Source organism: Acomys minous (assembly GCF_964271855.1).
Source record: "Acomys minous genome assembly, chromosome: 7".
Taxonomy (NCBI): domain Eukaryota; kingdom Metazoa; phylum Chordata; class Mammalia; order Rodentia; family Muridae; genus Acomys; species Acomys minous.
Genome location: NC_140488.1, coordinates 3745270 through 3769065, shown reverse-complemented (window position 1 = coordinate 3769065; position 23796 = coordinate 3745270). Strand labels below are relative to the sequence as shown.

At 38.4% G+C, this 23796-nt stretch overlaps 1 protein-coding gene across 6 annotated transcripts in view; it reads left to right on the top strand.

The window, feature by feature from the left end:
- MTMR1 (myotubularin related protein 1) overlaps window positions 1-23796 on the top strand; it is a 58125-nt gene that overhangs the window by 16237 nt on the left and 18092 nt on the right. For all 6 annotated transcript variants that reach the window (XM_084790395.1, XM_084790394.1, XM_084790396.1 and 3 more), the window contains 8 exons: window positions 2223-2298; window positions 9839-9933; window positions 10273-10380; window positions 13680-13781; window positions 14194-14277; window positions 14913-15062; window positions 15733-15921; window positions 23502-23687. In XM_084790395.1, the coding sequence (XP_084646521.1) occupies window positions 2223-2298; window positions 9839-9933; window positions 10273-10380; window positions 13680-13781; window positions 14194-14277; window positions 14913-15062; window positions 15733-15921; window positions 23502-23687 (990 nt within the window). The remainder of the gene's footprint in view (window positions 1-2222; window positions 2299-9838; window positions 9934-10272; window positions 10381-13679; window positions 13782-14193; window positions 14278-14912; window positions 15063-15732; window positions 15922-23501; window positions 23688-23796) is intronic.

Sequence of the window (23796 nt, the reverse complement as noted above, 5' to 3'; positions counted from 1 at the left end):
TGCTCTAAAGCTGAACAGGCATCTTCTCTTCCCAGACCCCCTCCACATGCTAGTGATTAGAATCTATTTATAGATTCCAAAACAATTTATCCTCAGTTATTTTTAAATATAAGCTTTGGAATATCAGTCTATATGCTATAGTATTTGCTTATTAAAGTAAGCTTTAACAATGTAACATTTGAAGTAATTTACAACTCTGACATTGATTAAAGTAGCTTTTTCACTTGGTAATTATGCCATAAAATTTGTCACTAGTCCAGATAGTGACTCAAAGCAGGCCTTCAAATTGAGGTTCCTGTTAAGATTGTTGATATTTTAGTGTTTATAAAGTAAATTGTTTAGAGGTATATGTACTGGGTTATGTTTTATTGAGTAGAAACCATATTCTCTAATCAGATATAAGTAAAAAGGAATCTATAAATGGGGCTGAGGGCAGAGCTCAGTGATAGGGACACTTAAGGCCTTGGGTTTTGATACCCACTGACCAAAACAAGTATAATGAATGATTGTGAAATTGAATATTAAAGGAAAAAGAAGGTCAAGTTTATATAAAAGTCCTAAAACTGTTAAGATAGGGTTGGCACTATAAAATCAAAATTTTACAGACATTTTGGTTGAAAAATGTCTTAACCAGTATGTACTAAAAATTCAAATTGAATACTCTCTCTATATATATATATGTATTATATAATTTTAACCATACACTTTTTGATAAGGAAAGGATGGAGCATGTAATCTTCTGTCCTCTTGGTAGAAGAGGCATACATACATACCCTTGATCAACACTGTCCACCTGTTTTCTGATGAATGTTATGAATGTTATGTTATAAATGATGAATGTCCTCCCAAGTGTTAACAGGTATTTCTGAAAAAGCACTCCCTGATTAGGAGGTATGAGGCATGTGCTGTACTCTAGCGCCCTCTTGCCAATTTGGTGTGCCTTAACACACTAAAGCCTAGCTCACTTTTTTCAAAAGCCTAATTTGTTTTATCTAACACAGCATTTCCTTGGGGTTTGGTTTTGTTTTGTTTTGTTTTGTCTTGTTTTGTTTTGTTTTGTTTTGTTTTAAGCCTATTTACATCTCATGGGAAATTAATGTTCTGTGAATTACAACTTGGTAATTTCTGGTTTTTTTTTAATCACTTTATTCTTATTCATTACACATTGTGTCATAGATGCCCAGGAGAAAATGACTGGTGGTAGAACCTTGTAATGGGCCCCAAGTTTAGGGTCTAGTCTTAGCTTTTTAGTTCAAGAACTATCTGTCATCATACAACGAAGCTTAGAAGAAGCCTGTTCCCAAGTCCCATCATAGCCAGGAAACCTAGTAATCCATTAGCAGTTTTCTTAAAGAGTAAGATTAGTTATAAAAATGAATTGGCCTTGAGAATGCAGATGAACACAACTTGCACCACAGCACATACACTGCAATACAAGCTGAGTATTCTTTATCCCAAATTTTTGGCACACAGCTTCCAATTTTTGAAATTTGTCATATTTTGGAGTATTAGATAAGACTCAAATCTAAACATGAATTTTGTGTGTCTCCTACACCTTATACACATAAACTAGAGGAAATTTTATACAATACTTTTTAATATGTCTTCTTATCTGCCAATAAAATCTCAGCCTAGAAGGAATGAACAGTGACCTTCCCATTCTTCTGTTTCCTGTCGTATACTCACACATACTCACGTGTATGCAAAGACACTTAAATGTTTGCATGTAGCTGGAACTCAGTGCTAAAACTTAGGGCTTTCCTTAGTTGTGCACTGTTCTGAGATCATTCTCTGGTCACTGTAATTCAGCCTTAGGGTTTCCCAAACTGTTTCATAGGCTGGATCATTTCTACTCTGGCTAAACATCGCACTTCTAGTGTTTCTATTTATTAGTCTCATACTCAGAATGTAACATTTTCTTCTGACCTTATTTCCAAATTTGATGGTACCTCACAACAGCTGTGTAGTGGTTACAATATCTGTCCTGTCAAGCCACTTCTGTATTAATGCTTTCTAACTGTTAATTGTAAATATGTTGTAACAATTTGTTAGAATATGCAGCATGATGTCTTGTGGTGCTGAGCTTTGAAATTACTGTTTAAGGGGAGGGAGCACACATTTTTGCACGCTTCTGTAGCCTTATCAAGAGATCCCAAAATGCCAGAATTCTCCTCAATTTACAGATGGAAAGTGAGATTTATTTCTGTTTGGTTTCTTGCCAGGCTCTGAGGGATGGAAATAAACTGGCACAGATGGAAGAAGCTCCACTTTTTCCAGGAGAATCAATTAAGGCCATTGGTAAGTTTAATGTGTACCATTTGCTTATACCATGAAGTGGTACTTCGTGAGTATAGATGGTGTGTATATTGGAGATTAGCCAGACTGATTTAATTAGGTGGAAAGGAGATTAGAGGACTAGGTCTCTTCATTCTAATTGGCATCTTCTAGCCTTAATAGATGGAAGAAAGTAGAGGATCCAGGTAAGTGGCAGTTGAGTGTTTACCAAAAGAAAAAGAGCCTGCCTGGTCCTCATGCAATGAGAGTTGATGCTGTCTCACTGGGTTGATGGATTGTTTCACCATTAAAGAAATGTATCAGTAGAAGTCCTCAATAGCATATCTTAGTAACAGTTTTGAGAACTTCGCAAAGAATTTTTGTCAGCTTCTATGATTATCGAAAACATAATTTAAAATAAAAAGAAAATATAATTTTAGTGGAAGAAAAAGGTATGTGCTGCCATCCTGTCTTATAAAGGTAATGGCATGAGGGTTACCATACCTCCTATAGTAAATTGACACATACCTCAAGAGAGAGTTGGTGGGTGGGAAGGGCTTCTGGGCACTTTTTGATCTCAGCTGGGTTGGACAGTTGGCTTTGCAAGGCTATTTCCTTATTCCTTCATGGCTCTCTCCCAACATGGGTGTTCAGTCTCAATATATTCATCTCATATTAGGAACATATGAATGGTTGGGCTAGCCTACCAGAGCCTCCAGCTAAGGATGAATACCCTAGTTGGTGACTCTGCTATCAACATTCTTCACTATCCTTTTGTTATTTTGAAACTCTTTCCTTGCCTGGTGGGTCTTGTTTCTCTCCTTGTGGTCCTTTGGCTTCTCTGACTCTTCCTTCTTTGGATGGTTTTTTTTTAAGCATTACTCTTTCAGTCTTCCAATCTGTTTACATGGTATGCCCTACTTCTCCAGACAGTAAGCTACAGAATTATAGTGTCCAATATGGAAAGGGATGGATCACTTTGCCTTTATCAGTAGGTCAGAGTCCAATAAGAAGAGATTAGAACGAGTCTTGGTGATTGATTTATCACTTTGTACTTCAGACTCCCATTTGTATTAGAAAGAGTCCTGTAAAGTCTTGGATTGTAAGCTCATAGCTGCATTAGTAAGAAGGCTTCGTGGATCCCTCTGTGGTCCTGGTGTACATTCTCTCCTGTTTGTGTCTCTTTTTACTCTGTAAATGGAGCTCTAGGAGATGGATCCTCTCACATAGCCCCACTCCTCTCCCAGTTATTAGAAATATTTTACAGTTACATGTTAGGGGCATCTGTACATCCTTAATTTTTGTAAGTGCGCTTTACATTCCTCCACTGGCTTGCAGAGGATAAGTAAATTAAATAAGATATGTTCCTGGAGGCAAAGTATGAAGTAGGTCACTGTAAAGCAAAATACTCCCTACTGAGTATTATTTTCCAACAGGCAAAGTTTTGACATAATATATCCTTGGGAAGCTGTTGTCACTCTTATGGTAATGAACATATTCAAAACCCTAACAGTAGTTTCCTTATGTTATCCCCTTTCATTTCTCCTGTCTGTTACTCTATGCCACAAAACTTTAGACTAATTTATATTTCTAGTACTACCCAGAAGTGAAATTATAGCATTTTTTGCAAAACTTCTTTCAACCCAATAACTTTTGATATTCAACCACATTGTGACATCAGTTAACCATCATCCCTTTGTATTGCTGAATACTATTTCATTGTAAAGGTGCATCCATGTGTTGTTGGGTAGTTGGGTTGTTTCTGCTGCTTTTGTGTTATAAATAAAATTGTTATGAACATTTTTACACAAGCCTTTATACACATATTTATTTTCTCTTGGATAAATGCCTAAAGAATAGAGCAGGCCATTTAACAGAGGAAGCTGATGTGTTAGTATACATCCAGCAGTGCAGGAGGGTTCCACTTCCTCTTCTTTTTTAAAAATATATTTTATTACTTTATTCATATTACGTCTCAATGGTTATCCCATCCCTTGTATCCTCCTATTCCTCCCTCCCTCCCATTTTCCCCTTACTCCCCTCCCCTATGACTGTGACTGAGGGGGACCTCTTCCTCCTGTATGCGTCTTCTTTTTTGGTCTGGATGCCTTTGCTTTCTTTTCCCAGTCCAAGCCTTCAGTGTGAAGTTAAGGAGAAGGGGTGAGAGTAAGACGTTCTTACTCCTAACGTCGAGAAAGTGTTCAGATTTTCTCCATTAGATGTGATGCTGGCTGTAGGTTCTTTCTTATGTCAGAGAAATTTGTTTCTACTCTTACTTTGGTAAGAATTGTAGTCAGCAATTGAATTTTGTGAAATGCATTTTTTGTATCAATACAATGTTATTTTTCTTTAACCTGTAATTATGGATGGTAGACTGCATCAATTAATTTTGAATATTTAATCTACACAGTCCCAGGACAAACTCTTTCTTTATTATGTATTACCATTTTATGGAATGTTAGGCTTGATATATTAGAATTGCATTCAGGAGTGTTGCATCTGTATTTATGACAGACAATGACCTATAGTTTTCTTTTCTTGTAATGGCTTTTCAATTTGTGGTATCAGTAATACTAAATTCATAGAATGAATTGGAAACTATTTTCTCTCAGCTTTTATTTTGGAAAAAGTTTATTTCCTGTTTACAATTTGTAGTTTACCCATGAAACTACCTGGACTTTGATTTTTCTTTGTGGAAAGGTCTTAATTACTTAATGTAATATCTTCAGTAGCTGATGGCTAATTTATCTTGGCATTTTCCCCATGTAAACTTAGGTAGTTCATATCTTTCCAGAATTCACCCATCTAATTGGAGCTGTGAAATCATTATCAGAATGTTACTTTCATGTCCTCTTAGTGTCTGTACACTGGTGACATGGTCTTACACACATCCTGAAGTTGTAATGTATATGTATATGCTCTCTCCTTTCTCCATGATAAATCAATTGTATTGGTAATTCTCGAAGAATTAGCTTCTGGTTTCATTATTGTATTTGTTTTCTATTTCATTTATTTACACTCGGATCTTTATTGCTTCTTATCATCTGCTTACTTTGTGTTCTGTTCTCTCTTCTTCCCCTCTTTGCTTAAGTGGGAAACCATGGTCATTGATTTGAGATCTTTGCTCTCCTCTAGTTTGGATGTTTGTATTTTCTTCCAATCATTGCTTCCCACCACCTCATGAATTATGATTTAGTGTTTTTACTTTAATGACATTCAATGCTTTTGATTTCTTCTTTGATCCTCATACTACTTAAGAGTATATTGTTCATATCAGGAGTGGAGGCAGGAGGATCAGAAATCCAAATTTATCTGGAACTATATAGTTTAAGGTCAGCTCATGCTAGATGAGACCCTGTCAGAAAAACTAACAAAAACACCACCACCAATAACAAAATAATGAGTTGTTTAATTTCTGCATATTTGTGAATTTCTCAAATGCTCTTCTGTTGTTGATTTCTAAGTTTATTCCCATTTGTATTCAGGAAACATACATTTTATGATTTGAATATGTCTCAAGACTTGTATTATGGCCGAGAATATGGCCTTTTGAGTCTTTTGTATACTATAGAAAAAAAACAGGTGGTGTGCTGGTTTTGATTGGAGTGTCCTATAGATGTCAATTAGGTTGAGTTTGTTGATATTGTTTGAACCTTCTGTGTCTTTACTCATCCTGCACTTCTCTCCCTTATTGTGGATATCTGTGTCCCATTGAATATCAATACTTTCACTTCTCTGTTTTGGAGTTCTAGGTACATAAATCTTTATAATTATTATGTCCTTCTAAAGAATTGACCTTGTGGTTAATGGAAAATTACTTTCTTTATTCCTGGCACTAATCTTTGCTGTGAAAGTCATTGTTTCATATTATTATAGATATTGTAGTTTTATCCTAATTAACTTAATATACCCATTTTAATTTTAAAGTATTTATGTCTTTTTTAGCTTTGTAAATTTGTATACAAAATAATGGGTTTCATTGTGGTGTTTTCATGCATGTTTATTTTTCTGAGATAGCTTATGTAGCCCAGGCTAGCCTCAAACTCTTGTAAAAATGCTGCTCTTGACCTCTTGATCCTTCTACCTCAACCTCTTGAGTGCTAGGATTTCAGGTGTACACCGCTACATCTGATTTTACAGGACTAGAGATCAAATACAAGGCTTTATCTATGTTAGGCAAGCATCCTACCAGTAGAGCTGGAGTCACACATTTTGTTATCAATCTTTTATTTTCCTTTTATCTAGTTTCATGATCTATATGCATAGACACACAGTATACACACAATAAAATCTAGGATCTGCATATGATAGGAAGTATGCAGTATTTGTGTGCTTCCAAATCTGGCTTATTTAACTTAACACTCCCAAGTTGCCTTCAATTTTCTATAAATATCATGAATTCATCTTCTTTATGTTAAGTACAGTGCCATTGTATGTATGTACCATATTTTTTATTTATTCATTTTTCTATGTACAGTGAGTTTCTTTTGAGCCACATATAGTTGAGATCTTGGTTTTGCCCACAATCTGACAATCTGTGCCTTGTGTTTGGGATGTTGTGTTCATTAACGTGTTAGATTACTATAATTTAAAATTTTCTTTTGTCTCATTTAGTTCTTCCTATCTTTTTTATCTTCTGGTCTTTTTCGTTTAATTGAGTACTCTTCTTTCTTTCTTTCCTTCTTTCTTTCTTTCTTTCTTTCTTTCTTTCTTTCTTTCTTTCTTTCTTTCTTCCTCTGTTACAGTGATAAGGACTGAACTGAGAGCCTACATGCTTGTTAGGCAAGCACCTTGCTACTGAGCTCTATCCTCGCTAATTAATTGAGTACTTTCTCTCAGAATGTATTTTATATCTTCTGTCTGTGTAGTTGCTACAATTCTTTTTATTTTATTCTTTGCTTTACTTGGTATATTTTCAAATTTCTTTACATTTTTTGATGCAAGGTCTCACTATATAAACCTGGTTTTCCTAGAAATTTCTATTTTCACTAGGCCTTCCTTGAACTCACAGAGATCCAGCCATTTTTGCCTCCACAGTACTTGGATTTACTGTGTGTGCTACCATTACCAGACCCTGCACAGCTTTATACTTCTTTATGTGTAGGGTAAGAAGTGTACAAGTACATACTCTCATGTGTCCCCTCCAACCTTTGTTGGTGCTAGTATCCATTTTACTTGTACATATGCTATAAACCCACAGGGTAATGCTTTTATTTTTATCTTTCAAGGACAGCATACTAATAATGCCTTGACATTCTATAGCTGCATTTATTGGTACATTCCTTGCCAACCTATCTGCCTGGCTTTATGACCCTCTACCCTCACTGGACCCTCTGATGCAGCCATAGTAACAAGATTCTAACAACTCTTGCTGCTCTCTCTTCTCTCTCCCTTTCCTCCCCTCCCCTACCTGCTTCTCTGCCAAGTGAAAGTCCATCCCTGTGTGTGTCCATATCACTACGGAACTTACTTATCAGGCTATAATGTGATGGTGATTTTTATGTGTCAAATCTAACAGGTCCTCAGCTGCTTATGATCAGGGACTATGTACAATTATATTAGACCCAGGACCCCAGCAACAGAAAACACTCATATATTAAATTATAGAAAAAATAAGGAGAGTGCTTTGACAGTTGGTTGAATCATCCTACTATCATGACTTTTGTCTGTAACTATGCATATTCTGGTCACTCCAACATTGCAGAAAGATACACAATCTCTGTGATAGAGTCTTTTAATACTCACAGGAATTAAATAGCTCTGAACATTTGATTGATAACAAAGCGAACATTAACTTTGATAAGGAATTTTTGTTTTGAAACAGTCTCACTGTGGCTGTCCTGTAACTCACTATGTTGACCAGGTTGGCTTGAACTCACAGAGATCCTCCTGCCTCTGCCTCCCAAGTACTGGTTAAGATTAAAGGCATGGACAGCCTTGTCTGACTGATTTTAAACAAGCCCTCCTTCTGGCACGTAACCAGCCTAGGGTCTCAGGCACTGAGCTTTTACTCTCAGCCTGTGGAAGAAGTTTTCTTTTTCTACTTCATTGAAGGGGTGCAAGTTTTCTTCAGCTGCCAAACAGTTTCTCTTCAAACAGTATTTGACTTTCATTTTATGTTGTATCATTTTAGAGGATGATAGCTCAGTATCTTCTGAGTATTATTAATAATTTGAGTATTACCAACTTTTCTTTTTTCATGTTATGCTCAAATAATATTTATATAGATCTTGACTTTTCCCCAGACAATATTTTACTGATGAGTCATATTAACAACCAAAGAACATTCTATTATGATCTTACATAAACATAATAAGACAAATAGACTGTTACTTCATTTCACAAAGGCAGCACAACTCTGATACTATAACATAACAATTAGTACACAAAACAGAGAACCACAAATCTCATTTAAAAATACAGATGCCAAAATACAAAACAGTTCAGCAGCCCGTTTAAATAATCTCACAAAACTGTTCAAAAGCTTGGGCAAATATAAAAACAAGCTGAAAATTCAAACTTACACACAGAGAGCAATTCTAAAAACACCAAAAGCACAAAGCACCTCCCCCACCCCCACATTCACTGTCTGTTGCCTTTGGGCACAGGAATAAGATCATCTTGGTAATACCTATTAATGAGGAGGAGGACTGCTGGTGGGGTCACGGGAATCATCATCACTGTCATGGGACTCCTCCTCATGTCCTTGTATTCTAACTCTCCCAATGACTCAAGGTACTGGTATGACCATGTCTGGGGCTGGCTCTTCTAAAGAGTGGCCAAAAACCTCATGGTATGTACCCTGTTGATCTCAAAGGAGTGCCTAGCACCCCCACCCCCCACCCCCAGCGAAGCTCATATTCTGCTGGCTCAGTGAACGAGATTTGCCTGTACTCTAGGCCCCTGTGTCTCACAAATACACTGGTGATGAGTTTCTTTGTACTTCTAAAGAGACAACTTGTCGCCTGGAGATCCAGCCCTAGTTGGAACAGAAAGTTAAAGAGCAGATTCTCCCTGATACAGTAGCCTTTCATAAAAATGAGGCTCAAGACCACCATCAGGAGGTTGATCTTTGGCTTATCTAAATAGGATGCCAGCAAACTACACTGAGGGTTCCCCACCTTTTTGAAGATGATATAAGAATGGATTTTGGTGTCAACTTCCTTCAGTTGACAAACAAAGGTGCACTCTAGCTTAGTGTTTGCACACTGATGATCTGTCCAGCTCTCAGAGATGGTTAACGTTTTCATCTGAGAATATGAAGATGAGAGCATTATCAACTTTTCAACCAGGGAAAAATATTAACTGCCTAGGGGGGGAAGGACAAAATAAACATATTGTAAGACTTTTTAGGTTAAAGTCTCAGTAAGTAGTAAATCAGAGTGTTGAACTATATCAGAAGACTATCTACCTATGTCATTATGTAAAAATAATAACTGATAAAATTCTTTAACGTTTTAAATTCCCAGAAGACTGGATTGTGCATATGTATTTGGAAACTCAGATTAAAAGTTACTGAAGTACAAGTCTATAAGTCATTGCTACTTTGGTTTTCTTCTTTCAGTGAAAGATGTCATGTATATTTGCCCATTTATGGGTGCAGTGAGTGGAACCCTGACAGTGACGGATTTTAAAATGTACTTCAAAAATGTAGAAAGGGTAAGTTTTTTAAGGTATGCTTTGTTTTTAAAATATTATGAACAGTAAAAGAAGAAAGTAAAGAGTCCCCTGAATTAGCATCACAGAGATACTACAGGACAATGAATTAGAAGAGACTTTGGTCCTTAATAAAAATGTTAAAGTTGTGCTTAGACTTGGAGGAGAAGTGTCACTGTGGTCTGGGTATAAACTTCCTGAGTTATACTATCTCTCAAATGCCAGCTTCTTAGCTGGGGCAAACAATTAAAAGTAAACAGACATATGTTATGAGTCTGGAGCAACTTAAAACATGAAAACTCTGTTGACTGAGTTTGATAGGCACTTCATTTTCAAACCTAGGACCCACATTTCATCCTTGATGTTCCCCTTGGAGTGATCAGCAGAGTTGAGAAGATCGGTGCACAGAGCCATGGGGATAACTCTTGTGGAATAGAGATCGTGTGCAAGGTAGGCTTCAGACACAGGAGAACACTCACATGAAGGCACTCCACTCTGAACTGTTGACTCTGACTGTTGGCCCTTATGATCTTCGGATCATAGGAACAGTTTGTACTGTTTTCAGGGCAACAGCTCCTTCAAGTCTTATATTAGTGAATGCAAACCACTGTGTAATTTATGAAAGCAATCCTTTTTGAAAGCTGAAATGTTTCTAGTTAATGTGACCGTGACCTGCAACCTAAGTGCTGGCATCATTTGTCACACCGCACAGTTTGATGTTTTAGAAGTATTTTTAACATGGCAAATTGTTAAAACCTTCCCCAAGGGACAGCCTATTCTAGAAATCTTGTGATTGAAGCATCTTGGCTATGTTGGAACTTTCTACCTTGAACTAGGTTCATTTTTTTTCCTTTTTACTTCCTTTAAGAAGTTAGATAAGTGTGTGTGGGATAACTTTAATGATGGTAACCAAAAGAAATACCTCAAATGCATAAGTATTATGCCTAAGGACTTTACCTCATATAAGAGAGTTTATTAAAAATTAGCCAGGCATGGTAGTGCACGCCTTTAATCTCAGCACTTGGGAGGCAGAGGCAGGCGGATCACTGTGAGTTCAAGGTCAACCTGGTCTACAGAGCAACTTCAGGGCAGCCAAGATAACACAGAGAAACCCTGTCTCAAAAAACAAAACAAAAACTAACCTAATGTATCAAGAAATATATCCTGCCTGCAGATTTGTCAAGATCTCTTCCAAAATGGAATTTGTTTGCTGGAATCTGAGGACATCTCCATGTCTGGTTGGCTCAAGTCTACACTCACTGTTGGCCCTACATGGCAGTTGTTTTCCATTCCTAGACAAGGTTCCACCTGTGGAGCAGTGCCAAGCAGCTGCTTAGGAAGGGAAACAACTGCCATGGAAGGCCTACAGTGAATTGAATAGGTCTGTGGTTTTTGAAAGCTGTCATTAGTCCTGTAACTCCCCAACCCCCACCGGAGGGAGCTTAGAAGCCGGGGCCTTATGAATGCTAGACAAGTGATCTAACACTGAATTATGTCTCCAGCCCCTTCTCATAACTCTTTGGGAGCATCTCACTCTCAGGCTATAGGAAGTGCACTTTTCTGCAGCTGCCCTCCACGCATCCTTGCCTCCCATTCACTCCTCCTGGCTTTCCTGTAGAGCTCATTTTTTGTAACATGCCTATTTCCTCATACTCACCAAAGTCAATAAATCTTAATCCCTCCCCATTCTTATTCCTCCTTTCCTGGGTAGGTGGAACCTAGGCTTCTTGCATTCTAAACACATATTTACTACTAAGCTACATGCCATGTTCTTGCGCACTCTCCCACAGCTTCTAGTTCTTTTCCTCCTCTCTATGCATTTCTAAACAGCAAGTGAGTTAGCAGGGTGCTTGCACAGTCAGTGGAGCCCGAGAAGCAGCATGTCAGGAAACAATGCTACTGTGGTACCTTTAAGTATTTTATGGTATTTTAAAGGTATTTTGTGGCTGGCATGGATATTTGCTGACAGCTGATTTAAATACTCCTTGGCCTGGAATTACAAAGACCAGGCTCTCAACTCATGCCTGAGCACCTCACAAGGTGTGGGGTTTTATTTTTATTGATTTTTGTTGTTGTTGGATGTTTGTTTGTTTGTTTTCACATCATCAATTTTCACCCTTTAGCGTTGGAAGGCCTGAAGCTCACTATGTAGGCAGATGTTGGCTTCAAACTCATAGATATTGCCTGCCTCAGCTTTCTGAGTGCTTGAAAGGCATGTTCCACCAAACTGGGCTTATTTTATTATTTTTCATATGTGTACATGTTTTTCCTGGTGTCTGTGTAGGCCAAAAGAGGACAGTAGATCAGATCCCCTGCAAATGGAGTTACAGATGGTTGTAAGCTTCCATGTGGGTGCTAGGAATTTAACGTGGATACCCCTGGAAGAACAGCCAGTACTCCTAACCACTGAGTCATCTTTCTACCCTGAGTTTTATTTTTTTTTACAAGATGATTCATAATTCCAAAGTCCGAAAGCTGTATATAGTAAAATGTCAAGTCTTTCTCTCCCACTCTCCACTCTCCGTAGCCAGTTGCCAATGCTTACTGTAACACAGATACCTTGTGCATGGAAACACTTCTTTGAAAGAAACAATGAGCCATGTGGTGGCATACGCCTTTACTCTCAGCACTTGGGAGACAGAGGTGGGAAGATCTCTATAAATTCATGGCTGACCTGGTCTACATATCAAGCTCCGGGTCAGCCAAGGTTGTATATAGTGAGACATTGTCTCAAAAAGGGTGGAAGTAGGGTAGGGGAAGGCAATGATAGTGTGTACACATGGCTCTGCACCTTTATTTCCCAGCAACTATGTATCTTAAAATTTCTTTGGACCAGTGCATATAGAGCTGCAGTTTCTTTTTAGCAGGTCTTTAGCTGCCCTGCGTATTAATTCAGCTACAGCCCCTACTCATGGGCACTTGGCTTATTGCCATTCTTTTAATGTTGTATGTGTCACAATGCAATCCCCAAGCTACTTTTTATTTGTTTGTGGTTATGTTTATTTTCAAATTTCATTTGATGTTAAAGAAGAATTGTGGGGGGGGGGAGTGGCCATATATATATTAATTGAGAGGAACATAGTTTTATTGGGAGGTGTTGCTTAAAACACTGTCACAGGAAGAAATCACACTATTAAGAGCTAGGCTTGATGCATTAGCTCCTGCTAACTTGTGCTTGGGCATTTGGTCATCAGTTTGCATTAGGACAAGGAGAGCATTTTAAGAAAGTGATCTTAAGACACAACATTTGGTACAACGACATTGTCAAGAGCTACAGTCTTCTCATGGTACAGATTACTTTCAGCAAGTACATAGAGGAAAGTATCTGCAACATTTATTTTTCATGGATGAAATGAATTCTGTAATTGGCTTTTTCAGCAGCTTAACCTGAGCAATAAATTCTGTGCATAACTTTGGCTGGTGAGTGCATAGAATGTGATTGCACAACTTTTGTGTGTAAACATTATTCTGAGCCTGATGGAGCCCCCCACCTATACAAATCCCCTTTATTCCAGTTTTCTTAGTTTTTCAAATCTCATTGGTATTTTTGTTGGAAGTTTTTTTAATGAATCTTGTTTCAAATCTTATTGGAAGTATTTTTGTTCACCCGTCTTCTGTTAGTTGGAGAAGTAGATTACAGTAGAGTACAAAATGAGAGATAAATAAAAATCTTTGATGTATATCAAGGTATCTGGCTAACAGGTGCTCAATTCATGTTGAATAACTGAGTTTTGTTCATTGTTTACTAGGATATGAGGAACCTGAGACTTGCATATAAGCAGGAAGAACAGCGAAAACTTGGGATATTTGAAAACCTCAATAAGCATGCTTTTCCTCTTTCCAACAGCCAGGTAAGTATAATAAAGCAAGCCTTTCCTGCATAGATCTGAGTATCTAATAATTCTATATTTACATATTCCTTTGAAGTTTGTTTCTTTCTCTTTTCTATGTTGCAACTAAATTCAAATATTTGGATTCCATTTCTTCTGTATAATGGTTAAGAAAAGCTTCTATCCAGGTGGTGGCAGTGCACACTTTTAATCCCAGAAGTAGAGGAGCGGAGGGAGGGAGAGAGAGAGGGAGGGAGGGAGGGAGGGAAAGAGGGAGAGGAGAAAGAAAGGCAGGCTTCTAATTTGCTACTTCAAGTTTTGAAGATTAAAATAGGAGTTATAATACATTAAGCTGATAACAAAATGAACAACACTTTGCTATTTGTTATATGATAATAAATACTAACATGTATTTTGTGGGGTTTGTGTACAGGTGCTATTTGCATTCAACTATAAAGAAAAGTTTCCAGTTAATGGCTGGAAAGTTTATGATCCAGTGTCTGAATATAAGAGACAGGTAGAGTATGCCACTTGTGAAATGGAACATGATAGCTTAAATATCTATGCTAAAAGGCTAGATATGTAGTAGTAGAGAAGAAGCTGTCCATCAAGTTGGCCGTAGCTCTTGCAGCTTGTTGGCTCTCATTTCCTGGGTGCCCTCTTCTCCTGTGCCTTTGACTCATCATTTCCCAGAGGGATTAGTAGGATGTGTGCCCAAAGGTTTAAAACTCAGATTTTTGAGAAACTACCCTTCCTTCCTTTCTTCCTTCTTCCTTCTTCCTTTCCTCCTTTCCTTCCTCTTCTTCCTCCTTTGTGCCTTGCTGTTTTTCTTGCATGCCTTTTCTACCTTCCAGTCTGTCTTCTTACCTGCCTTCTTTCCATTCTTCTCCATTCTTTCTCTAGCACATACTAGGCAAGTGTTCTGTTATTAAGCCATACCCCTATCCAGATGTTCTCATAAAGACTTGATGAATAAGGACCCAAATTGCCATGAATTTGATTTGAGACATTATTAGTTAAGTAACAATGTACGGGTTATAAATGAATTTTCATTTAAAATAAGAAATAAAGGTGATTCATACTTAATTTTGTGTTTTTTTCAAAGTAGAGATGAGTGTTTCCCCTTCTTCTTCCTTCTTTAATACCCTACAGGGCTTGCCTAATGAGAGTTGGAAAATATCCAAAATAAACAGTAATTATGAGCTCTGCGATACCTACCCTGCCATCATTGTTGTGCCAACTAATGTAAAAGATGATGACCTTTCCAAAGTGGCAGCCTTTCGAGCAAAAGGCAGAGTCCCTGTAAGTAATAAGCATTACCATTTAGATAGAAACAGACACCACATTGGATCTAATAACAAAAATGGAGAGTTGAAAAATTAGCTTATAAACCTGACTATACCTTTGATCCTTAAGAAATACCTCAATATATAAACACTCATTTGATCTGTCTCACTCCTGTATATGTTTTATTTCTAAATGCAAAGGCACCTTAAGTTTTACCCTGCCCAGAAGGAAGTGATGGTTTTTGTCCACACTTTACATCAGAATAATTTCATGTCATTTGAGCACTGTAGGAAAATGGGAGACCTGGTGGCAGAGTTACAGATTTGTTTTTAACAGGAGACCTCACCCTGATATTTGTTATTATAGATGTACAAAGATTTATTTTTGCATTAAAAAATGAAACTAGCCAATCAAATAAAAGTGGGATTAGATTTTATTGATCGTTTGACTTAAGTTTTTTTTTCAAAGGCAGAAAGGGATTTTTTTTAGTGTCTAATCAGATTTCTTTCAGTGTAGCCAACACATCAAATCTCTTGGCCACTACTGTGTTATGAGTAGCTTACCTATTCATAACAGGAAACTCTTTAGGAGAGACTGTCCTTTTTACCAATTAATTAGATAATATATTGTTTTAGGAATGATATCTATCAGCAGATATTTATTATTTGTGGTTCTAAAACATTAGGTGTTGTCATGGATTCACCCAGAAAGTCAGGCAACAATTACACGTTGCAGCCAGCCACTGGTCGGTCCCAGTGATAAACGCTGCAAAGAAGATGAGAAATACCTGCAAACAATAATGGACGCTAATGCACAGTCACATAAACTGATCATCTTTGATGCCAGACAAAACAGTGTTGCTGATACCAACAAGGTAAGTGTTCAGTAGCCTTGTAGAAAATTTGGTTTGGTTTTTCTTTCTGTTTGTTTGTTTTTACATGCTTTCTATAAGTCTTCGTGGTTTGGGGACAGGTCATTGAATTCCTTGTCATGTGAACTTGTGGGTCTTTTAATGTAGTCTGTGGCTGTCCCTCCCTGTTTAATATATTACTTTTATGTATTTTTATATATTCTTTTAGAATAGACTCAGCTATATGAACCTGGATCCTCCATTGCCTGGCATCTTGTCTTTTTCATTACTCTCCACAGTTAAGCAAAGCCTTAGAAAGAGAACTACAGGAATGAGTATGTATTTTAGTGAAACAACCGTATGTCCCTTGTAAGTCCCTCTAATGAGCTCACTGATTACCTAATCAATTCATATCTTTGGTATACTTTATATATTACTTTTATATATTTTATATATTCTTTTACAATAGACTCAGCTATATGAAACTGCAAATATATAAGATATCCATAAGTCACATAAAGCAGTACTCACATATGTGAGATGGTAGTGAAATATGGTACAAATACATCTACATATGCCTCCTATTTGGGCTCCACTAGCTGAAGGGAGCTGAGTCCTTTATAAGAATGAAAACTTTAAGATCAAGCTATTGTACTCATCTTAAGAAAGACTTTGATTTGAGTCATTTCTCTTTCCCGTGGATGATTTTCCAATAGTCTGTACCTGGAGACATGCATTCAGTAGTCAGAGGACTTTACCTTCTCCTCAAGTACATTCAAGTATTAGAAACCTGACAGTCTGTTACCATCTCCATGCATACTTGTAATGTGACACTTGGACAACCCACATCTAGTGAGCACCCAGTAGGGTGCTGAGGGAAATAACAAAAGCAGACCTTTGAAATGCTATAAAATAAGAGGAGTGAGTTTTGTTTGCTTAGGAGGGGAAGGTGAAATGGCTAGTCCTGCCATAGACTTAGACTTCTTTACAGAGGAGTTGGCACTTGAGCTGGCTTTATGTAGTCAGAAAGATGGGCAGGACATTTGAGTCACTGTGAGGATCTGTCCAACAATGTGGTAGGACATGGTTTTTATAAGAATGACAAGAAGAATGATGGCTAGGGCACCATCATCATCCAACCTGGGTATTTGTGTGTCCAGCTTTCTCTTGTCAGCTTGTTCCTTGTCTTTCCCTAATGTGCATTCCATCATGAATTAACTATAGCTTCCGAAAAGGCAACCTCCTACCTCATCTGTCACTGAGGGGGCATTGAACTTGGCTGTCATCACTTATGACTCCTTAGATGGACCGTTCCATTCTCTTAGCTTTCATGGTTTCATAAACCCCTCTCACTCCAACCTCCATGTTCTTTTCACTATTCAGCCTGGTCCTCTTATTCTCCTTCACTGGTTCCTCTTTTCTGAACTTCAAATGGCAGTGTTACTTAAACTTTGTTTGGGGTACCCTTTTTGGTCCTACAACAATCTCCCAAGGTCATCTACTCTGAGTCAGGACTTTAAGCAATGAATGTCTCCATTGCTTAGTTGCACATGAAAGTATCTCCAGCCTTGAACCCTCCCAAAGTTAGACCAAATCCCCATCCTATTTTATGTTTAGCATCTCTACTTGGCTGTGTCCAGGGTCACAAAACCTCAGCGAACTCAAACCCACCTAAGAGATAGTTTGGCAGAACAATGAGATCTTTGGCATGAACTTCAGAACTCCTAGGTTTTGCTACACCAGTTTGCTTAACCTGCCCCACAAGATAAGAGATGATACTAGTGTCTTGTGCCAACATTTGTGTAAGGATACCAAGTAAGTGGGAATAGTACCTGTGAAGGGCTCTGCATGATAGCAAACGCACCCCCCCACTAGTATTTCATGTGTAGAGCTACCAAGTTGACTACTTCTGTGGTCAAGGCTGCCACCCAGGATTCTAAGTTATGCTGTTGGTTACTAAGGTGGGAGAAGAATGGGGCAAGGAGAATAGTGATTTTCTGAGGCTGTCTTTTAAACTGTTACAAATCCAAAAATCCTCATAAAGTTCTTCTCTAAAGGTTCCAAGAGTGTCTGCTTCTTACCTCCTCTAGTGTCTCATGGCCCAGCCAGTGCTCCTGAGCTTGTAGCTACACCCTACAATTTACCTCATCTTCACTTGACTTCTTCCTGCTGTGCGTGTTTCTATGTTTCTTCCTCTTCTTTCTTCTAAGGATATTGTAATGACCTTCAGGGCCCACTTGAGGTAATCCAGGATTATCCCTGCAGCTTATGGTCTTTAACCACATTTTCAAAGACCTGTTTTGTTTTGTTTCATTTTGTTTTTCAAATAAGCTTGCATTCACAGTTGGCAGGGGGTTATTGTGAGTATCTTCAGTGGGGGCCACTTTTCAGCCTATTGTGCAAAGGCATCCTTCACCAGGCAGTTGCCTTAACTCCTCATGACTGCTGGATCATTGCCAGTCTGTCTACCTCTCTGAATCCTTCCTGGTACTACTATTCCAAGGAGTTACAAAATATAAGAAAACTGTATGGAGAGGATAGAAGAATGAGCTTCCTTTTAGTTATGTTATTACTATTTAAAAATATTTGTAATAATAGACAAAAGTTGTATATGGTCGTGGTGTGCATGATGTTTTGAAGTATATTTACTTTGTAGAGTGGCTAAACTAAGGTAACAAACAGGCATAACCTCACAAACTTTTTTTTGAAGTGAATAAACTTCAAATCTACCCTTAGCAGTTTGAATGTATGTAATGTGTTATCACTGTCAATAGTCGTCACCATGTTGTATAGACTGATCCAAGAACAAAGCTCTGCACATCCTATCCCAGTGAGTCCTTTCCTTTCTCTCTCACTTCATCTCCTGTGGGATAATTCTTTCAGTTCCTGAAGCCTCTCATGGTCAGCACAGATCCTCTGCTGTCTTCACCTAACTAGCCACTTCCCCATACTTCTGACTGGTGATTTCTCAGATCCTGAAACTAAGAAACTAAGTTGCCTAGCTAGCTGTTTCCCAAGGTATGCAGATTTCTGTTTCTCAACAGGCATAGTAGTGGTGGCCCTATCTATACTGATCAGATTGCAAACTTAAGCACACATAGGTAACTTTTTCCCATATCACCAGCTTCTCCCAAGCTGTTTGGCCCTGATAGATATAGGTCTGTCCAACAAATTTTTGTTTTCTAGAACTCTCTAACCCTCACACCCTGCTCCTTCCAAGATATCAGTGGGCTTCCTTTCTCACTGTCTTTCCTTTTTGTCTTGAGACCTCCCCAGATGCCTGATCCCTGAGTTCTGTTATAGAATTGGTATGCTTTGGCTTAATGCCTTTGTCTTCTGTGCATTGTTATAATCAGATTCTAGGCAACAAATTGACTTTATGCTCCCTAGGTTCATTCCAATTCTTAGTGCGTGCATGCTGCCTCTATACATGCTGCGAGACTCTAGCCTATCACCTCACAGAGCTTCCTCTCCACTGGATGCTGGATCCTAGAGGCTGATTTGTTTTCTTTTTTTTTTTTTTCATTTATTTTTTAAGATTTATTATTTATCATCATGCATACAGTGCTCTGTCTGCAAGTACACCTGCAGGCCAGAAGAGGGCGCCAGATCTCATTATAGATGGTTGTGAGCCACCATGTGGTTGCTGGGAATTGAACTCAGGACCACTGGAGGAGCAGTCAGTGCCCTTAACCTCTGAGCCATCTCTCCAGCCCCTAGAGACTGATTTCTATACCCAGCTTTCAGCTTAACACAAAGTAGGTGCCCAATAGTCATTACTGCCTTACAGTCCACTTTAGTTCTCCTGTGTGCCTTTCTCATGTCCACATCCTGGGCTTCTGAATGTTTTCAAAGAAAATGCTCATAAGGTGTAAGTTAGGACCACTCTAGATTCATGTGCTCCAGCTTTAATTGGGCTCTTGATGCTGCTGGGTCGTCCTCTACGTCTCTCTAACCAACTCCTCATTTCAACCTAGTCCTGCCCAGACCCTCATTTTCAAAAACTGACTGCTTTTTTATAGGACAAGCTATATCTGACAGTAACTGCCTCCTCTTCCTGCCTCTAGCTGTAGCAAAAGAGGTGGCTTTCCTCCTTGGGCCTTGTCTTCCTTCCCTGCCCTCTCCCGCCTGCCCAGAACTTTACTCCTTCATAGTCTCCTCACTTCCCCTGCCCTCTCCCTGCCCTCTTTACTCTCTTCCTTCCCTCCCATTTGTGACCCCTCCTTATCTCCTCTCTTCTATCATCTCTCCCTTCTGTTCTCCATCTCCCCCTCTTCTCTTTTGTTTTCCTTGAATATTGGTCCTCCTCGGACTTCTGGCCTACTTTTCTGTCCTTACATTATACACTGTTCCAGAACACCATGCAGCATGTTTCTGTCTTCCTTTGTCTTCCATCCACATTGATATTCACAGCTCATATTTTTTCTGAGTTCCAGACCTATCCTATGGCCTATAAATATCTCCAGCTGAATTTTCTTACAGAGTCATTTGATCCCCACTGTACTCAATACCAAACAATCTTCTCCACATAATATATTCCTTCTCCAATAGACTCTCAATAAATGATGCTATCATCTCAGGTAACCCAGCAGAGAATCATAGGCATCATTTGTCTTATCCGTTCCCACTGTTTCAAATCATCACTTCCTGTTGTCTCTTAAATATCTCAAGTGAGATGTCTATCTATGTCCTGCTTCCTTCAGCCAGATGATTGCATCTCTGTGCTTAATCTGCCTATAGAATGCCCCTGCCTCCTAGGCCCTTCCCAATATGACCCCATTCCTCTACTGTCTGGCCCTGCTCATTTATATCATCAAGTCTCTGCATGCTCTCTGACTTCATCATTCTTCATTTTTACCACTGTCCTGGTATGCCCTGTGCAGAGTTTATTCATTTCAGTAAGCTATGCCCTTACCCATCTCTGTGCCCATTTGTCTTAGGTGTTCTTGTCTGCACTCTGATTTGTGCCTTATTTTCTTTTGGCTATCCAGGTATCTGGCACCTTCTATGCTGTCCTAGAGCAGATGACCCTCAGCCCTGTGTTGCTCTTGACCCTGCTGTCTTCTGTCTACCCCACCAAAGTTGGAGAGCCTAAAGGACCAGTGTCCTTACTCACTATTGTTCCAGTACTGAGCTAGACAGGACATTTGTATACACTGGATAGTTGGTTGGAGACTAAATTAATAGTGTGTCTTTGTGTTACATATGTGTTTACCTTTTTATCAAGATAAAATTAGGTAACATGAAACTCCTTAGTTTACACTTCAAGGACTTCCAACATATTCACAGTGCTGTAAAAGTAGCTCTACTGTCTGAATCCATCATCCCAAATGGAACTCTATATCCATTTGTTGTCACTCCCCATTCCCATTGCTCAGCCTCTGGCACCAATTAATATGCCTTTATCATTATAGATTCCCTTGAATTTGATACTTCATAAAAATGGCATCATACATTTAAGAACTCTTCTGTATCTATCTCCTTTCACTCATTTAAAAAGTTAATTCATTTTGTAATATCTGTGCTTTATTCTTTTTATGGATGAATAATATTCCACTGTATAGAGAGATTAGATTCTATCTGCCCATCTATCTGTTTAGGAACATTTAATGGTTTCTCCCTACTGGGTATTGTGATACAGCTCTTCTACTCATAGGTAGATAGACCAAAGACTTTAGAAAAGGTATTTAAATAAAACTTGCACACAAATGTCCATAGTGGCTGGATGATATGGGAATTCTTTGTGTAACTTTTAAGGAGCCATCAAATTATCTTCCACAGCAGCTGTAGCTTTTTATATTCCCACCAGTTTCTCTGCACTCTCATCTAAATGTATTTTGAATATTTACCTCTGTAAAGTGTAACCTAGCTACAGACCAGGTTTTTTTTTTTATATAAGATCACTTATCTCCCTTTTTGTTACATTTATTTTCTCTTATCAAATTGATAACATAAACTTTGTGGTTTCAGAACTCCAAATTGTTTTATTATCCAGAAATTTTGTGATAATATGATATTTTCTAGCTAGATAATTGGCACTAGCAGAAGGAACCTTGAGTAAAAGCCAGTTGGTACTGATTTAAAAACCATAATGGATGAAAGAGGGTTATTAAGGCTTAAATTGTATCTTTAATAAAACGATGTGTTGAAGTCCTGACTGCTAGTGCTTATGAGTATATTTTGAAAGACTCCTTATAAATTTAATCAAATTAGACCAAAGTCATATTAGATTACAATGGGCCTTAATTCAGTGTAGCAGACATGTCTCTTTTTTAAATTACATTTATTTGCATGCATGTGTGCATGCTTATATGTACAGGCCAGGGGACAGACAACTTTGCACGATTTGGTTCGCTCCTTTTGCTCTATCTGTAGTGTGTGTGGAGGGGGGGTGGTTTCCTCCCACACATTAGCTCCTGGCCTAATGACTCATAAGACTTAATTATTATTTTCCAAATACCTAGGTCATATAGCTAGGTTCTTCTCTGACTAGCTTATAATTTAAAATAACTAATTTATACTAATTTATATTCTGCCATGTGGCTGGTTACCTGAGTTCAGGCACTGTATGTCCATCCTCTTCACATCTTTCCAGATGAAATTCACACACAGAATCCCAGAATCCCTTTTGCCTGATGTATGCCCCACCTAATTTCCTGCCTTAGCCATAGGCCATATGTTCTTTAATTGACAGGTGTTGCATCCATACAATACACAAAATATTCCTTTTACAATATCAGTTCTTGGTATCAATCAAATTCAAGTTGCCAAGTTTGGTAGCAAGTGCCTTCTCTACTAAGCCATCTTGCTCGCCCAATAGGTTATTTTTATAAGGAGAGCAGAGGCAGAGCCAGAGACAAAGGGGAGAAGATCAAATATAAACATGGAAGTAGAGATTAAAGTGACCAGTGTATAAACCTAGAATGCCTAGGGCCACTAGGAAGCAGGAGTGCCAAGGAACAGTACCTTCTGTGGTTATTGGTCTTGATCATCAATTGATGGGATTTAGAATCATATAGACACGCCACTGGGCGTGACTTTGGAAATTTTTCCAGAAAGGTTCAACTGAGAAGGGAAAACTTGCCCTGAATGTAGATACTCCCATCCCTTAGGGTAGGGTCCTGTACTAAATGAAAAAAGAGAAAGTGATCTAAGCAGCAACATTCATCCATGTTTCCAGCCACCTCTCACATCTGTCACTATTTCTTCTCTGCTATATGAACTGTGTGTGTCCTCTCAGATTGTGAGCCACTTTCCTTCCTTAAGTTACTTTTGCTAGATATTTTGCCATAGCAATGAGAAAAGTAGCACATTCTTCTAGAGGATTCTAAGGGAGTCTGACCTTTTGGCACCTATATCAGCTTCCTGACCTTGAGATGTGGTGGTGGTGGTGGTACACTGTCATGAGATAGTGTATTTCTGTTGATTTGTGCTGACAGTTTGTGGTACCCTGTTGTGTTATAGCAGGTCTAGGGCAACCATACAGGGTATAGTGGTTTATTTAACAAAGGAGTTGTTGGTTCTTTAGTGTTCCATGTCTGGTTACAGTAGAAAGTGTAGAAAGTTAATTCAAGAAGTGATATTTATTTTTTGCTTTTTTATAGGCAAAGGGTGGAGGATATGAAAGTGAAAGTGCTTACCCCAATGCAGAACTCCTGTTCTTGGAGATCCACAATATCCATGTGATGAGGGAGTCACTTCGGAAACTGAAGGAGATCGTGTACCCTTCCATCGATGAGGCACGGTGGCTATCCAATGTGGATGGGACACATTGGCTGGAATATATAAGGGTAAAGAAGTTCAATATTTTATCTGCTTTCTAATTCAGACACCTAACCATCTGCCATAAATCTTTCTATTTAAGTTGTTTTCAACATTACATATTAATGCATCTTGGCT